This window comes from Oreochromis niloticus, linkage group LG14 (genome assembly GCF_001858045.2).
Source record: "Oreochromis niloticus isolate F11D_XX linkage group LG14, O_niloticus_UMD_NMBU, whole genome shotgun sequence".
In the NCBI taxonomy this organism is placed as follows: Eukaryota; Metazoa; Chordata; class Actinopteri; order Cichliformes; family Cichlidae; genus Oreochromis; species Oreochromis niloticus.
In genome coordinates, this window is record NC_031979.2 from 24767931 (window position 1) to 24785841 (window position 17911).

The 17911-nt window shown below is 37.7% G+C and overlaps 3 protein-coding genes across 3 annotated transcripts; all 3 read left to right on the forward strand.

The window, feature by feature from the left end:
• The first annotated feature begins 626 nt into the window (after nucleotides 1-626).
• Nucleotides 627-8587, forward strand: LOC100708942 (extracellular calcium-sensing receptor-like). The gene is made up of 6 exons (XM_003458892.5): nucleotides 627-1539; nucleotides 1757-2054; nucleotides 2198-2992; nucleotides 3129-3356; nucleotides 3537-3660; nucleotides 7640-8587. The coding sequence occupies exons 1-6, from the start codon at nucleotides 1307-1309 to the stop codon at nucleotides 8542-8544; spliced, it is 2583 nt and encodes an 860-aa protein (XP_003458940.3). The 5' UTR covers nucleotides 627-1306; the 3' UTR covers nucleotides 8545-8587.
• A 2409-nt stretch (nucleotides 8588-10996) lies between these two features.
• Nucleotides 10997-13439, forward strand: LOC109204979 (extracellular calcium-sensing receptor-like). Its single transcript, XM_025898374.1, has 4 exons — nucleotides 10997-11076; nucleotides 11851-12645; nucleotides 12802-13029; nucleotides 13203-13439. Exons 1-4 carry the CDS (start codon nucleotides 11068-11070, stop codon nucleotides 13437-13439), a joined length of 1269 nt encoding a protein of 422 aa, XP_025754159.1. The 5' UTR covers nucleotides 10997-11067.
• A 384-nt stretch (nucleotides 13440-13823) lies between these two features.
• On the forward strand, nucleotides 13824-16625 carry LOC112842217 (extracellular calcium-sensing receptor-like). The gene has a single exon (XM_025898548.1). It carries the CDS (start codon nucleotides 14031-14033, stop codon nucleotides 14841-14843), a length of 813 nt encoding a protein of 270 aa, XP_025754333.1. The 5' UTR covers nucleotides 13824-14030; the 3' UTR covers nucleotides 14844-16625.
• The last annotated feature ends 1286 nt before the right edge of the window (nucleotides 16626-17911 follow it).

A 17911-nucleotide genomic window follows, 5' to 3' on the forward strand; every position in this document is an offset into this window, starting at 1 on the left:
CAGTAATGCAACAGGGTAGCATTGGACATGATTCTCGCCGAGAAAGGAGGACTGTGTGTCCTCTTTAACAACACGTGTTGCACATACATTCCAGATAATGTGCACTCACCGAACATGACTGATGCTCTGAAAACACTCAGACAACTTCGGGATGCACAACAACGAGACTATGCCACAAACACAGAAGACTGGGTTACGTGGCTTTTTATGTTTACAAGTGGCCGTAGACTGATACAATGTTAGTGAGTTGCTATGTACATATATAGAAGAAAAGATCAAACAACAGGAGGGCAATGTTAAGGGATTTTATTAGGATTTTAGGATTTTTATTATGTTATGCTTAAAAGTACATTTCATTATCTAGATGTGTTTGCTCTTTTAGTATTCAGCTTAAATAGAGAAGTTACGCTCTGTTCAACAGGAAGCCTGCATGCAGCACAGTTCTATTTTATCTCGTCCTGTACATGCTACACGAATATGCTTGAAGTATAAATAAAGCCTGACAACTGTTCCAGGGTGTGAGTCTCCGTTGAGTCTCACCCGTGTACACGTTAACTGGCAAACCTGTCTGAGTGTCTTTATTCTGACCTGAGTTGCAATACAGGAAAACTCCTGACATGCAAAGACGCACTTATCCACACAACTGTCATTTGCAAAGTGGGTCTACAAACCCAAGCATTAGGGCCACAGGTGGATTGCCCTATTTCAGTACACCAAGCAAAAAATGTAACGCCAACCAACCCAGTGACATCAAGTTCTGCACTGATACAAAATGGCGCTACACATGCTGTAAAATCTTTAAACACTTATTTCTTAAACCATACTTCAAAAACATTGTTAAGTCCAGGACATGTTTTTAGAGTAGGGTTCAATGGTGTAAATCTTCCATAGCATTTCCTGTTAACTTCAGACTGAATTAGTATCAGACTGATGACAGATCTTAATAGTACATCTATGCATCACAGATGTGAAAGTGTAAGTGAATGGATGACTGTAACTTGTTGTATAAAGTTATAAGAGTATAAAAGTATTGTATTGGAAAAAGATTTTTTTTAGTACATTATTTGTAGTGAATTGTTCTTTCCATTGTAAATTCATATTTAAATGGGCCTTTGTATATGCTTCTTTTCCGTATATGAACCGACGTTAAATTGCAAATTTGGGCGTGTCCCTCCTTTTGCTGAACCTGTACATCGAATGGGAATGATCTGTCTCTATTCGATTTTTTCTTTTGCTGCACCAAAAGGTATAAATACCTTCATTTACACTGCAGTACTTTAATGCTACTAAGAGTTTAGCTCAAGAAATGACATCAACACAGAGATTGCCAGAGAAGGGATGGGCATTTCTGCATCTATTGTTGGTGGCATCTGTCTCTCATGCTGAGGAGCCAGTGTGCCGGCGTAGAGGAGATCCTGAGAACCCACTGCTATCTAAGGATGGGGATATTATATTGGGGGGTATCTTCTCTTTTCACACAAGCTGGAAAGACAGAAAAGATTCCTACATGAACAAACCTCTGCCACTACAATGTACCAGGTAAATGACACACTACAAATCCATTTACATTTAAGGAATCTGTTGGGAATCAAAAGAGGAGTAAAATGTATTTTGATTTTTTCAGTTATTTAATTTCCTTCCATTGAATGTTTTAATTTGAAATGCGTTTTTTATATTTTGATATTTATCCAGATTATTTGTGTCTGTTTTAAGGAACATGATGCAATGCAAATTAATCACAATTGTCTCAATTAAGTTTAAATTTCAGAGATTTGCAGTTTGCCCAGGCTATGCTTTTTGCCATTGAGGAGATTAATAACAGTACAGACCTACTTCCACGAATCTCTCTGGGCTATAAAATCTATGATAATTGTGGATCTGTTGCCAGAAGTGTAGGAGTTACACTAGCTTTGGCTAATGGTAATGAAATTGTGTCTGTACCATCCAAGACATTATGTACCAGACCTGCACATGTGCAGGCCATAGTAGGAACAACGTCTTCTTCTACAACCGTAGCAGTAGCTACTGTCATTGGACCTTTTTTTATTCCAGTTGTGGGTATTTATATATACATATATATATATATATGTCTATGTTTTGTAATTTTACATTAATTTTAAATGTTTTATTTTTAACAGTTTCATTTTTTCTCATTCTGTGTCTTTTTCATTTATAAGTTTTTATTTTTTAATTCTAGATCAGCCACTTTGCAACATGTGCTTGTCTCAGTGACAAAACCAAGTACCCATCCTTCCTAAGAACAATACCCAGTGACTACTACCAGAGCAGAGCCCTGGCACATTTGGTCAAGTATTTTGGATGGACTTGGGTTGGAGCTATCAGATCCAATAATGATTATGGAAATAATGGCATGGCCACATTCACAGAAACTGCACAGCAGCTGGGCATCTGTTTGGAGTATTCTGTATCGTTTTTTAGGACAGATCCCTATGTGAAAATACAAAAGATAATTGAAATTATAAAGGCTTCAACCTCCAAGGTGATTGTTGCATTCCTTGCCCGCGCAGATTTTAATGTGCTGCTACCTGAGTTTTCATACCATAACTTGTCTGGGTACCAGTGGGTAGGCAGTGAGTCTTGGATATTTGATTCACAAACAGCAGAAATGGATATGCATCACATACTGGATGGTGCCATTGGTGTTTCCATTCCCAAAGCACATGTCACTGGCCTGAGAGAGTTCATACTGAATAAGAAGCCAATTAATCCATCTAATAATGAATTGCTTACTGAGTTCTGGGAGACAACATTTAGTTGCAAGTTTAAGGAGTTGAAGTCATCATCAGACATTCAGAGAGAGTGTACTGGACATGAAGATATGACTGGAGTTCAAAATAACTTCATTGACATGTCTCTAATGCCTATCTTTAACAATGTCTATAAAGGAGTGTATGCAGTGGCCCATGCACTTCACAATATCCTCAGCTGTAATAAAACATGTAACAAAAATGTGCAGCTAGATCCATTCATGGTAAGCTTTTTACTAACTTACATGACAGTGTTCAAATTAAGATTTTTAATTAAAAATTGATTCTTGTATATTTTTCAGTCAGTAGGTGTGTAATATCTTTGTCATGCTATGAATTGAATTATGACATATTTCTTAGGTTCTGCAACACATACGAAACATCCATTTCACAACAAAGGAAGGAGATGAGGTTTACTTTAATGAGAATGGAGATCCAGCAGCAAAGTATGAAATTATAAACTGGCAGCCAAGAGAAAACGGTGTTGTTGAGTTTGTCATAGTTGGTCTTTATGATACATCATTAACTACAGAAAAACAGCTAAAACTGCAAAACAAGTCTTTAATTTGGGCAAGAAACTCAAAGCAGGTAAGCTATCATACATTTTCAGTTTTGATGTTTTAATTCCTTTTTATTGTATGTATATGTACTTAAATTTTTATGTTGGTTTTCATGCTCCAACATTAAGAGGGGTTTTTGACAGAGAACATCATAGAGACATGTTTTTTCTCAATGTCTATTCACAGTTAAATGTTCTTGATCATGCAGGTGCCTGTGTCAGTTTGCAGTGAGAAATGTCCCCCAGGAACACGCAAGGTTCTCCAGAAAGGAAGGCCTGTTTGCTGCTATGACTGTATAAGGTGTGCAGAGGGAGAAATCAGCAACGTTACAGGTGCGGTGATATTTCATTCTAACTCTGGTGCATAACAAAGCACAGTTACGTATGTAGGAAGGCCATACGAGAACTATTTAATCATTTTGAAGAATATTTTTATGCAGAGATAATCTCCATATAGATTGCCTGATTGAAATACTTAAAAATATTTAACACATTGCCACAGAATAGTATATATGTTTGCATTTGTTATTACAGCTCACTTATAAAGTGATAACCACTTAATATCGAAGTAATATCATGGTAGCATAATATAATAATAATATGCTGAAATTTATGTAAATGGATAATAAATCCCAAAATCTAGGGGTAATAATGTGGAAATACAGCTCGGTAAAAAAGTGGAAATAGTAGGGTAACAAGGCAGAAACAAGAATGTAATATTATGGTACTTTCTAATTTATTAGCACTCAATTACCGTTGGAGTGTCTGTGTAATAATCAGGAAACAGAACTGCAAAATGCAAAACTGCCTGTTTCTATCTAATAACATATTAATAATCACAGTTAAAGAATAGTAATGACCACCAGGGAACACCTTTTGCATTTTTCAATTCAATTCAACGCCAAAACAAAACAATAGCAATCTCAAGGCACTTTACATTATAAGGTAGACCCTAGAACAATGCATACAGAGAAAAACCCAACAATCACATGACCCCCTATGAACAAGCACTTTGGCGACAGTGGTAAGGAAAACCACCTTTTTAACAGGTAGCAACCTCTGGAAGAACCAGGCTCAGGGAGGGGCGGTTGGGGTGAAAGAAGGAAGACAGGATAAAAGACAAGCTGTGGAGAAGAGCCAGAGATTAATAACAAGTATGATTCAATGTAGAGAGGTCTATTAACACATAGGGAGTGAGAAAGGTAACTGAAGAAGAACTACTCAGTGCATCATAGGAATCCCCCAGCAGCCTACACCTATTTCAGCATAGGTAAGGGAGGACTGAAGGTCACGAGATCCAGCCCTAACTATATGCTTTAGCAAAAAGGAAAGTTTTAAGCCTAATCTTAAGAGTAGAGATAGTGTCTGTCTCCTGAATCCAAACTGGAAGCTGGTTCCATAGGAGAGGGGCCTGAAAACTGGATGCTCTCCCTCCCATTCTAGTTTTAATTACTCTAGGAAAAACAGGTACGCCTGCAGTGCGAGAGCAAAGTGCTCTAATGGGTTGGTATGGTACTATAAGGTTATTAAGATAAGATGGGGCTTGATTATTCAAGAATTTCTATATGAGGAACAGTATTTAAATTAAATTCTTTAACAGAGAGCCAATAAAGGGAAGCCAATATGGGAGAAATATGCTCTCTTTCTAGTCTCTGTTAGTACTCTTGCTGGAGCATTTTGAATTAACTGAATTCTATTCAGGGAGTTTTTAGGACATCTCGATAAGAGTCAATTACAGTAGTCCAGCCTAGAAGTAATAAATGCATGAACTAGTTTTTCAGCGTGACTCTGAGACAGGATATTTCTAATTATAGAGATATTGCACAAATGGAAAAAAGCAGTCCTACATATTTGTTTAATATGTGCATTGAAGGACATATCCTGGTCAAAAATGACTCCAGTTTTCTTCACAGTGTTACTGGAGGCCAAGGTAAGCCCATCCAGAGTAAGAATAATAATGGTCAGATACCATATTTCTTTGATTTTCAGGGCTGAGTACAATAACCTCAGTTATCCAGGTCTTTATGTCTTTAAGACATTCCTGCAGTTAAACAGAATTGGTCCTAGCATTGAACCCTGTGGAACTCCATAACTAACATTACTGTATTAAGAGGACTCTCCATTTACTTGAACAAATTGGAATCTATTAGACAGATATGATACAAACCACTGCAGTGCAGTACCTGTAATATCTGCAGCACACTCTGATCATTATAATAGACTATTATGTTCAACAATATCTAATGCTGCACTCAGGTCTAGCAGGACAAGCACAGAGATGAGTCCACTGTCAGAGGCCATAAGAAGATCATTTGTAACCTTCACTAAAGCTGTTTCTTTACTGTGATGAGCTTTGAAACCTGACTGAAACTCTTAAAATAAGCCATTCCTCTGCAGATGATCAGTTAGCTGTTTGACAACTACTCTTTCAAGAATTTTTGAAAAGAAAGGAAGGTTGGAGGTTGGCCTATAATTAGCTAAGACTGCTGGGTCAAGTCATGGCTTTTTAAGCAAAGGTTTAACTACTGGCAGCTTGAAGGCCTGTGGTACATAGCCGATTATTAGAGATAGGTTGATCATATTTAAGATTGACACATTAATTAATAGCAGGACTTCTTTGTGCAGTCTTGTAGGAATGCGGTCTAGAAGACACGTTGATGGTTTGGAGGAATTAATTACTGAAGTTAACTAAGAAAGATCAATTGAAGAAAAAGATTCTAAAGACTCTCTAATATGTTATTAAACAGAAAGGCAGTTTTGCATTTTGTAGTTCTGTTTCCTGCTTATTACACAGAAACTACCACCAGTAATTGAGTGGTAATGACTTAGAAATGACCGAGCTGTAATGAAAAGTGCTACCATAGAAAACTATGTATTATTAGAAAGAGCGAGACATGTTTGATCTTGTAACACAGGGGTTCCCAAAGTGGGGGACGCGCCCCCTAAGGGGGCACAGAGTCATTGCAGGGGGGGCGCAGTATGCATTTTTTTAAAAAAAGAACGCTTGGACACTGCTAGCATAATAGACAGGTTTTTGACGGGGCTCCCACAGAAACGCAAAGCAGAAGATGAAGCATCGCCAAATATGCTTCCAAACCAACTTCCTTCCAACCCAAAGACTAGAAAATATGATGAAGCATATCTTACCTTTGGCTTCACCTGCACAAGTGCGAAGGTAGGTCTCCCTGACAGAATATGTTTCCCATGCGTCGGGAGCATGCTCTGGGCTGTCCAAATCACAGACAAATAGTATCCCACAGTTATTTATGTGTTTAAAACCATTTTGCACAGAGAGGCATTTTTTTGAAAAATGCATTGATAGCTATGTTGAATATTATTACACAGGAAGAAAAACAACTACACGTAAAATAATTACATTCTGACACCTCTGACTTTCTAAATGGAGGGACAGTAACTGCGTGTGTATGTAAGCATGTAAAAACTGCAGATAGTAAGATTAACAGTATTTTGTCTCTATTCGCTATTGTAGAAATTCATCTCATGTAAACAATAACGTGGCGCACAGTGTGACGTCAAAAAAGGCACATACCTTTGACGTTGCATGACGAACCCCGTATTCCTCGTCCACACGTAAACGCAAAAACTGAGTTTGTGAAAATCTCCAACCTGACAGGAGTTTTTAAAAATCTCAGTTTGCGGTGATTCGAAACGCCGTTTACCTGTGGACAAAAGGTCCAAATGCATAAAAAAAGCTGCGTTTTCAAAAATATCTGAGTATGTGTGGACGTAGCGTAAAAGAGTTAGTAGTTCATTTTATTGCTACCTGTAATTTATTGCAGTTTACTTTTATTTGTTTAATTGTTTACTAAATGTTTGAGGTGTGAAATAAACTGCAATTGACTTTGAAAACAAAATATGGGTGTGTGTGTGGTTGGAGCATGTATTTGTGCCGGGGGTGGCGGGGTTTAGGTGGGGTGGGGGGCGCGAAGATTTTCTTGTAAAACAAAGGGGTGCCCAGCAAAAAAAAACCTTTGGGAACCACTGTTGTAACAGGACATATATCTGGCCTATGTAAAATTGTGTATCTTTCTGCCTTTGTGCTCGCTAGTAAATATTTAGAATTATTTGCTTATTCCTTCTAAAATGCAAAGGACAAGTATACCACATTCATAAACTCTGATGAATGCTCTAGATGTTATATCTTTAAATCCTCACTTGATCACAAAACAGTGTGGCAGTCATTCAATAATAATGTTGTTTATCCACTTCAACACAAGTAGAATATATCATAGCAGAGGCATAAACAATTGTATTCATTAAGTGTAACATCTGTTTCAATATTAATTTCCAGATTCTATCACCTGTGTGAAATGTCTACCTGAGTTTTGGTCAAATGAAAGAAGAGATGCCTGTATAAAGAAGGAAGCAGTGTTTCTGTCATATGAAGAGATTATGGGAGCACTGCTTACTGCAGCATCTTTATTCGGGGCATGCATGACGATTGGTGTGATACTCATTTTCTTCAAGTATAGGAAAACTCCTATTGTCAGGGCAAACAACTCTGAACTGAGCTTCCTGCTGCTCTTCTCCTTAATTCTGTGCTTCCTGTGTTCTCTGACATTCATCGGTCAGCCCTCTGATTGGTCCTGTATGCTCCGACATGTAGCATTTGGCATCACCTTTGTCTTCTGTATCTCTTGTCTTCTGGGAAAAACAATGGTAGTTTTAATGGCCTTCAGAGCTACTCGTCCAGGTAGTAATATTAACAAATGGTTTGGGCAGACACAGCAGAGACTCTGTGTTACAGCATTCACGCTTATACAAGTTAATATTTGTATCATCTGGTTAACAACTTCTCCTCCTTTTCCGTTTAAGAATTTTAAGGAAATCAAAGACAAGATCACATTGGAGTGTGCCCTAGGCTCGGCTGTAGGCTTTTGGGCTGTGCTTGGTTATATAGGACTTCTGGCTATTTTATGTTTTATTTTTGCATTTTTAGCTCGAAAACTACCCGATAATTTCAATGAGGCCAAGTTTATCACTTTTAGCATGCTGATATTCTGTGCAGTATGGATTACATTTATCCCAGCATATGTCAGCTCCCCTGGGAAGTTCAGTGTTGCTGTAGAAATATTTGCTATCCTTGCTTCCAGTTTTGGACTGCTAATTTGCATCTTCATACCCAAATGTTATATCATCTTACTGAAACCAGAAAAGAATACAAAAAAACATATCATGGGGAAGAAGGCACCATAGTCACTTTGAAAACTGAATGCAGTCAAATGGAATTTTAATGTTATTATTATTTTTACATAATTGGGTCATCATCCTGTCAGAATATAAATAAGCTGCCAGCAGGATACACTCCAATTGATACTGGCTTTATAGAAACTACTTCTCCTTCCTGATGTGTTTTCATTACTTACTTTGCAACTTACTTAAACAACAACAACAACAACAAAAAAACATACCAAGTGACTGATAGCTAAAGGTTATTGAGTCATTCACACATTCATCATGACATGCTTTTATTTTGTTCTGTCAAAGTCTGGAAGTTTGTTATTTGAATGACATGCCACTGCAGATAAAATTAGTAAGAGTATGTATTATTCTGTAAGCTGTTCATTCTCATTTTCAAGAGGCCTCCATGTATAACCACTGTCGAATTTTAGTGTGCAGCACAGTCTAACTTGATTACAGTAGTTGCTTTGCTTTGTCCATGTATGCGTTTTATGCATGATTCTCCAAGAGCAGCTACACATAGATACATGGCAAATGAAATCAGAAAAGTTTAACTTTTTTTTTTTCTTAATTTAATGATAATAGCAGTAACAGTTAAGCTCTTCCTTGATATAAGATCAGAACAAAATATAATATATGGTACTCTACACGATGAGGTTTTAGAGTAAATACAAAAACAGTAAATATACAAAAAAGTCTGTTGGTGTCAAATGTCTAAAATACCTCTAAACTGCTAATCATTTACTGTTGCCTTTCTGCTGGCAACGGAATCTGTCTCCCAAGTAGATTGGCCAACTGCAAGTGACACAAAGTCTAGCTAATTAAAGTGGACATTAAACTCTAAAAAACTGTCGTACTGCCCATAGTAGCAGCAATAGACTTAATTTTAAGAACAAAAAAACAAGGATATGCTGTTCACCTTCAACTTCTGTCTATTAAGCAACAGGTGTTTTTAATTATTTATTTATTGTTGGCTAACTGAACTGAAATGGAATCTACTTGTTAACCGTAATGTGTAGTTTTGAAGAGTCAATTATAAATGAAGACTCTGTGGAGGAGAGCCTGTTTGCGTGGGTGCACCAGTGGTTCACCGGACCAACAGGCTAAAGTCAGATTAGATTTTTCCTCTCTACATCAGTATACAGACCAAGCTGGCAGAGCAGATGTCTGTAAGATGCGACCAACAATATTTTATGTGATAAAATGCTGCTCATCAAAAAACAGGATAACTGGTCATTTTACAGAGCAAGCAGAAAGTATCGAGTAGTGTAACACATGGCTTTATCCTAGGAGTAAGTAACATACTGTGCTACTTAAAAGTAACACGTAATTTATAATACATTACTGTTCTTGAGTAATGACCGCAACACTGGTTGCAAACTGGTTGTAAATTGATTTGATGTGCTTGGGTACTCATCGCACATCTGCAATGCCAGCTGATTGTGCCGCTTGGTCTTTCCACGCGGCCTGACGAGGAAAAATCAAACACAGAGGGGACAGTGTCAACTTCAGCTTGTGGGTCTGGTAAACCACCGATGCAACTGACTTAAACACACACTTATCCACCTAACTGTCATTTGCAAAGTGATCTACAATCCCAAGCATTATGGCCTGTTAAATAGATTCAGTGTGAATCTATTTAACAATTAAAAACCAACCAACCTAGTGACATCAGGTTCTGTACGGGCACAAGATGGCGCTACACCTGTTGTAAAAACTTAAAACACTTATTTCCTAAACTACACCTTAAATGTCAAATCCCTGCTGTAAATTTCCCTTAGCATTTCATGTCAACTTTAATTTAGTATGAGACTGTTGACAGATCTTAATGTCACATCTATGCATTACAAATGTGAAAGTGGAAGTTAATGGATTACTGTAACTTGTTGTATAAAGCTCTAAGAGTATATAAGAGTAATGTATAAAAAAGTAAAGTTTCCAGTGCATCCACTTCTTTCCTTATTAAGCAGGTGCTTTCTAAGAAAGTAATTTTATGACCTTTGTTACCACTTGGGAAAGGGATACTGCATGTTTAACATTTGAATACATTTTAATGCATATTTATTTCTAATAAATTGTTTTTTGCACTTTTACTTCTTATGTGTAATGTGTTTGTCCTTGTTTTACATATGTAAACTTACATTTAAATGCAAATTAGGGCATGATTCTCCTTTTGCCAGACCTGTACATCTACTGGGAATATACTGCCACTATTTGATTATTTCTTATGCTGCACCAAATGGTATAAATACCAGAATAAGTATTTCATCTTCATTATAGTACTTTCATGCCACTAAGTGGTTTAGCTCAAGAAATGACATCAACACAGAGATGGCCAGAGCAGGGATGGGCATTTCTGCAACTGTTGTTGGTGGCATCTGTCTCTCATGCTGAGGAGCCAGTGTGCAGACAGAGAGGAGATCCTGAGAACCCACTGCTATCTAAGAATGGGGATATTATACTGGGGGGGATGTTCTCTTTTCACACAAGCTGGAAAGAGAGAAAGGATACCTACATGTACAAACCTCTGCCACTACAATGTACCAGGTAAATGACACACTACAAATCCATTTACATTTAAAGAATCTGTTGGGAATCATTACAGACAGATAAGAGGAGTAAAAAGGTATTTCCATTTGTTTTAGTTATTTAAATTCCTTTCATTAAATGTTTTAATTTGAAATGTTTTTGTTTTGTATTTTGAGATTTATCCATGATTATTTGTGTCTGTTTTAAGGAACATGATGCAATGCAAATTATTCATAATTGTCTCAATTAAGTTTAAATTTCAGAGATTTGCAGTTTGCCCAGGCTATGCTTTTTGCCATTGAGGAGATTAATAACAATACAGACCTACTGCCTGGAGTCTCTCTGGGCTATAAAATCTATGATACTTGTGGATCTGTTGCCAGAAGTGTAGGAGTTACACTAGCTTTGGCTGATGGAAATGAAATTGTGTCTGTACCATCCAAGACCTCATGTACCAAACATGCATATGTGCAGGCCATAATAGGAGAGACCTCTTCTTCTCCAACCATAGCAGTAGCTACTGTTATTGGACCTTTTTTTGTACCCGTGGTTGGTATTTTATATATAGAACCTTTTTATCATCTTTGAATACTTTATAAAAATTTTTTTTTTTTTTAGATAAGTCGCTTTGCCTGGTACATTTTATGTACTCAGTATAAGTATTGAGTAGATCTGTAATTTTAATATTTTTACTATATTTTTTCCAGTAAATTTAAATGTTTTATTTTTAACACTTTCATCTTTTCTCATTGTGTGTCTTTTTCATTTATACGTTTTTATTTTTAATTCCAGATCAGCCACTTTGCCACATGTGCTTGTCTCAGTGACAAAACCAAGTACCCATCCTTCCTCAGAACAATACCCAGTGACTACTACCAGAGCAGAGCCCTGGCACATTTGGTCAAGTATTTTGGATGGACTTGGGTTGGAGCTATCAGAACCAACAGTGATTATGGAAATAATGGCATGGCCACATTCACTGAAACTGCACAGCAGCTGGGCATCTGTCTGGAGTATTCTGTGTCTTTCTTTAGAACAGATCCATATGCCAAAATACAAAGGATAATTGACATTATAAAGGCTTCAACCTCCAGGGTGATTGTTGCATTCCTTGCCCGTGCGGATTTGAATGTCCTGCTACCTGAGTTTTCATACCATAACTTGTCTGGATATCAGTGGGTAGGCAGTGAGTCTTGGATATTTGATTCACAAACAGCAGAAATGGATATACATCACATACTGAATGGTTCCATTGGTCTTTCCATTCCTAAAGCACATGTCACTGGCCTGAGAGAGTTCATACTGAATAAGAAGCCATTGAAATCATCAAATAATGAACTGTTCACTCAGTTCTGGGAGACACTATTTAATTGTAAGTTCAAGGAGTTGAAGTCATCATCAGACATTCAGAGAGAGTGTACTGGACGTGAAGATGTGACTGGAGTTCAAAATAACTTCATTGACATGTCTCTCATGCCTATCTTTAACAATGTCTACAAAGGAGTGTATGCAGTGGCCCATGCACTTCACAATATACTCAGCTGTAATAAAACATGTAACAGAAATGTGCAGCTAGATCCATTCATGGTGAGCTTTTTACTAGCTTAAATTACAGTTTACACATTAAGTTAAGTTATTAAGAAAAATTGTATCTAAAAAAATGGATTCTTATATATATTTTTTAACCAGTCGGTATATACAATCTTTATCATGCAATGAATTGAGTTATGACATACTTCTTAGGTTCTGCAACACATACGGAAGATCCATTTCACAACTAAGGATGGAGATGAGGTTCACTTTAATGAGAATGGAGATCCAGCAGCAAAGTATGAAATTATAAACTGGCAGCCAAGAGAAAATGGTACTGTGGAGTTTGTCACAGTTGGCCTTTATGATACATCATTAACTACAGACAAACAGCTAAATCTGCAAAACAAATCATTAATTTGGGCAAGAAACTCAAAGCAGGTAAGCTATCATACACTTCCTTTTTTATGTACTTGTTTCTTTGTTCAAAATATGTACTTAATTATGTTTCACAATATTTTGATTCTTCAAAATACATTTTTCTACAGAGAACATCATATGGACATTTTTCTTTGTCAAAGTCCATATACAGTTAAATATTTTTGATCATGCAGGTGCCTGTGTCAGTTTGCAGTGAGAAATGTCCCCCAGGAACACGCAAGGTTCTCCAGAAAGGAAGGCCTGTTTGCTGCTATGACTGCATAACATGTGCAGAGGGAGAGATCAGCAACATTACAGGTGCAATGATATTTCATTTCAACTTTGGTGCATTGCAAAGCAAAGTTAAGTACATAGGAAGGCCATACAGTAACTATGTAATAAGTTCGATGTCTGTTTTTGTGCAGACATAATATCATTTAGATTTTCTTCTTCTCTAACCATGTGAAAATAATTAACTCCTTATCCCAGAATCATGAGTAAGGAGATAAAATTAATTTGGACATTATTTTTGATAATTGATAGCATTGGATTTCTGCAAAAAAATTATATTTAAAATTTTACATATGGTTGCATATGTAAATATAGACAAATGGAGAGAGAGTTTTTATCTTATAACAGGACTTACATGTGGTCTTCATAAAATTGTGTATGCACTCTGGAAAATATTTAGAATTGCATGCTCATTCATTTGAAGTGCAAAGCAGGTGAATGCTCTAGATAGCTACTCATTTAACCACAAAACCGTGAAGCACTGTTTTTTTTTTGGGGGGGGGGGTTCTCAATAAACATTTTATTTTTAATCTTGTAATTGTAAATCATCAGTAGAATATTACATGGATGTTTTTGATGCAAATGCAGAAATGCAGGCATATGACAATTGTACTCAATATTAATTTCCAGATTCTGTCACCTGTGTGAGATGTCTACCTGAGTTTTGGTCAAATGAAAGAAGAGATGCCTGTATAAAGAAGGAAGCACTGTTTCTGTCATATGAAGAAATAATGGGAGCACTGCTCACTGCAGTATCTTTATTTGGGGCATACATCACGATTGGTGTAATACTTATTTTCTTCAAATATAGGAAAACTCCTATTGTCAGGGCAAACAACTCTGAACTGAGCTTCCTGCTGCTCTTCTCCTTAATTCTGTGCTTCCTGTGTTCTCTGACCTTCATTGGTCAGCCCTCTGATTGGTCCTGCATGTTCCGCCATGTAGCATTTGGCATCACCTTTGTCCTCTGTATCTCTTGTCTTCTGGGAAAAACCATGGTTGTTTTAATGGCCTTTCGAGCTACACGTCCAGGTACTAATGTTAAAAAATGGTTTGGGCACACACAGCAGAGAGTCTGTGTTACAGCATTCACTCTTATACAAGTTATCATTTGTATCATCTGGTTAACAACTTCTCCTCCTTTTCCGTTTAAGAATTTTAAGGAAATTAAAGACAAGATCACACTGGAGTGTGCCCTAGGCTCAGCTGTAGGCTTTTGGGCTGTGCTTGGTTATATAGGACTTCTGGCTATTTTATGTTTTATTTTTGCATTTTTAGCTCGAAAACTACCTGATAATTTCAATGAGGCCAAGTTTATCACTTTCAGCATGCTGATATTCTGTGCAGTGTGGATCACATTTATCCCAGCATATATCAGCTCTCCTGGAAAGTTCAGTGTTGCTGTAGAAATATTTGCTATCCTTGCTTCCAGTTTTGGACTGCTAATTTGCATCTTCATACCCAAATGTTATATAATATTACTGAAACCAGAGAATAATACAAAAAGGAATATGATGGGGAAGAAGGCACCAAATTCACTTTGAAAATTGAATGCAGTAAAATGTTATTCACCAAGTGACTGAAGGCTAAAAGTTACTGATGTATATATATTTATTATGGTTTTTCTTTATTTATTTTGTTATGGTAAACTCTGGATTTTTTTTTAATTTAAATTTGAATGACATGGGACTGCAGATAAATTCAGAAACCATATGTCATCTGCTCAATTCTCCCTTCTTTTTTAAGAGGCTGCCATGTAGAGCCATAGTTGAATTGTAGTATTAATTGCAGTGTAACTTGATTAGTATGTTTTGCTTTCAGAAATGCTGTTTCTGCATGATTCATAGAGAGCACCTACATTCATGAGATACGTGGCAAATGAAATGAGGAAAGTTAACCATTTCTTCCTTATATTATATATGGGAAAAACAATAAAAGCCATCTTTTTCTTGGTATTGGATCAGAAAACAAATGCTATATGGTACCTTACATCATGATAACTAGCTGTTCTCATCACGTTATTTAACCATTTTAAACACAAATTACTGTAAACAAAAAAATAAATACAATTTATTGATTTACTGTTAACTTCTTGTTTTTCTATGTTAATGCCTCATTTAGACATATCATTGCTGCTCTTGCTGAACAAGAAAAAATTTAATTTTACACAAGCCAGAATTATCTTTTTTTCACTCTCACATACTTTCTTCTTTTAGATACATGTATTTTTACTCTTACATAATTTTATGTTAATTTTTATATTTGCACATTTTCATTCTCATATGTATACATTTTAACATGGATGTACACTGTAATGTATAAGACAGCAGAGAGAGAACCTGGGGGATGCCCATATTGTTGCTGGGGACTTTAATAAGGTATGTTTTAAATCTGTACTCTCCAAAACAGCCCTCTCTCACCTGAGACAATCTGACCACCTCTCTCCGGTCCTCATCCCTGCCTACATCCCCCAAAGGGAGCATAGTTCTCCAAGCACCCAGGTCATTAAGACATGGCCAGATGATGCTGTCCTCCAGCTACAGGACTGTTTTGATCTGACAGACTGGTCCATCTTTGAACAGCAGGACATGGAGACCTTCACTAAGTCTGTCAATGGAAGATGCCATCACCCTTCACAGAGCCCTGAGCCCTTTGGAGAACAGGAAGAGCTACATGAAGATGCTCTTCGTGGACTACAGCTCAGCATTCCACACCACAATCCCAGACATCCTCACCACCAGACTGTACCACCTTCAGAAGACTTTCTAATCAGCCGGCCTCAATCAGTCTGACTCCTCACCCCCTGTCACTCAGCACCGGATCTCCATATTGCTGTATTCACAGCCCCCTACTTTATGCCCTGTACACATTTGACTGTACACCAACCCACGCAGCCAGGGTCATTGTCAAGTATGCCCACAGTGGTTGGGTTCATCTCTCATGGAGATGAGACAGCGTACAGGTCGGAGGTAGAAAATCGGTCCTGCTGGTGTTTAGAAAATAACTTGAAGCCAGATGCCTTTAAAACAGAAGAACTCATAATGGAGTTCATGAGGCACAGACAGTCCACTTCTCTCTTATACTTAATGGAGAACGGGTGGAATCTGTCTCCATCTTCAGGTTTCTGGGCAACCACATCTCTGCTGATCTCACCTGGACCCACAACATAAACGCCCTTGTAATGAAGACCCAACAGTGGTTGCACTTCCTCGGAGTCCGGAGGAAGAAAACCTGGACCAGAAGCTGCTGCTTGATTGTATATCTCCTGTTATTATTTATTTCTGCTGTCTTGCTATTTATATTTTATTCTTGCATATTTGGCATGGAACACACATAATTTCACTGTAAATGTACAATGACAATAAAGGGCTATTCTCTATTCTATTCTACAATCAAATTTAAAACCCTTCTCCTCATTTACAAGGGCTTGAATAATCATGTCCCATCTTATCTTAGAGAACTCATACTGCTGTATCACCCCAATCTAGAATTTCAGGCTTAAACCGAAGGCTACTTGTGGTTCCTAGGGTATTTCACTAGCTGGGCCCACATCCTCATTTTAGGTTTGACAGCGCTTTTAGTAGATAAAGGCGAATGGCTTAAACATGATTTGATCTGCGTTTTGGGGAAAGCCTCGAAGGGGACTGGAGGAGGCCCCCAGGCCTGGCAGATCCCCCAAAAAGGCATCCCCTAGAAGCAGTAATAAGTGTGCTTTATGAAGGTCCAAGTCCTCTGCAGCAATATAACAGGTTGGCAGGCTAGCAAAGATAAGTAGCCCATGGCCTCAAAAGGGTGGTCGAGGATTCCGTAGAGTGGAGTGGATAAGCTTGGAAAATTAGGAAGGAATGGCGGGAGAAAAGATCAAAGGAAGTTTTGGGCAACAAAAGATCTTGATAAATGAATGAGGGGACCCCTTGATTAGGTAGTGATTTGGCTTGACTCTGAACTGAAGCTCTGACAGTGACGTATGCCAGGATTTTAAGACTTGAGGTAATGGCTTGACGGCTCATAAAACGCTTGTTTTGGAGTAGTATGTATATATATATATATATATTGAATACCCGAGGCGCAAAACACCAGCTACTGGTAGACCGAACAATCAGCCAAGACTGCAAGACCAGACTGACCAACCTGTGCACTGCCTGGATTGTTTACAGAAGGCCTATGACTCAATGCCCCACACATGGATCCTGGAATGCCTAGAACTATACAAGATCAACAGGACCCTAAGAGCCTTCGTCACTAACTCAATGGGGGTGTGGTGTACAACACTAGAGGCCAACTTCAAGCCCATAGCACAAGTCACCATCAAGTGCGGGATCTACCAAGGAGATGCTCTGTCCCCACTGCTGTTCTGCATAGGCCTTCACCCCCTCAGTGCTGCTGCATTTGCGAATGAGGGATAAAGAAAGAACCTGGCAGCCCAATGTCAGAAGGGTTTATTACTACTTTGCAATAATAGATGCAAAAAAACTGAAAACTCGGTAGTACAAAAGCTTGCTGCTGTGTTTGTGAATGAGAAAGATGAGAAAAATCCTGGCATCCCAGTGCCAGAAAGGTTAACAGCTGCATTTTTCAATGATAAATGCAGAGAAACTGCCAAATCGGTGGT

Bases quoted from the DNA above. Each gene is read 5' to 3' on its own strand.
- LOC100708942 (XM_003458892.5), top strand. From the start codon at position 1,307: ATGACATCAACACAGAGATTGCCAGAGAAGGGATGGGCATTTCTGCAT. The intron at 1,540-1,756 runs GTAAATGACACA...GTCTCAATTAAG, and splicing joins CTGCCACTACAATGTACCAG to TTTAAATTTCAGAGATTTGC. The intron at 3,357-3,536 runs GTAAGCTATCAT...TTGATCATGCAG, and splicing joins GGGCAAGAAACTCAAAGCAG to GTGCCTGTGTCAGTTTGCAG.
- LOC112842217 (XM_025898548.1), top strand. From the start codon at position 14,031: ATGGGAGCACTGCTCACTGCAGTATCTTTATTTGGGGCATACATCACG.
- LOC109204979 (XM_025898374.1), top strand. The intron at 12,646-12,801 runs GTGAGCTTTTTA...CATACTTCTTAG, and splicing joins TGCAGCTAGATCCATTCATG to GTTCTGCAACACATACGGAA. The intron at 13,030-13,202 runs GTAAGCTATCAT...TTGATCATGCAG, and splicing joins GGGCAAGAAACTCAAAGCAG to GTGCCTGTGTCAGTTTGCAG.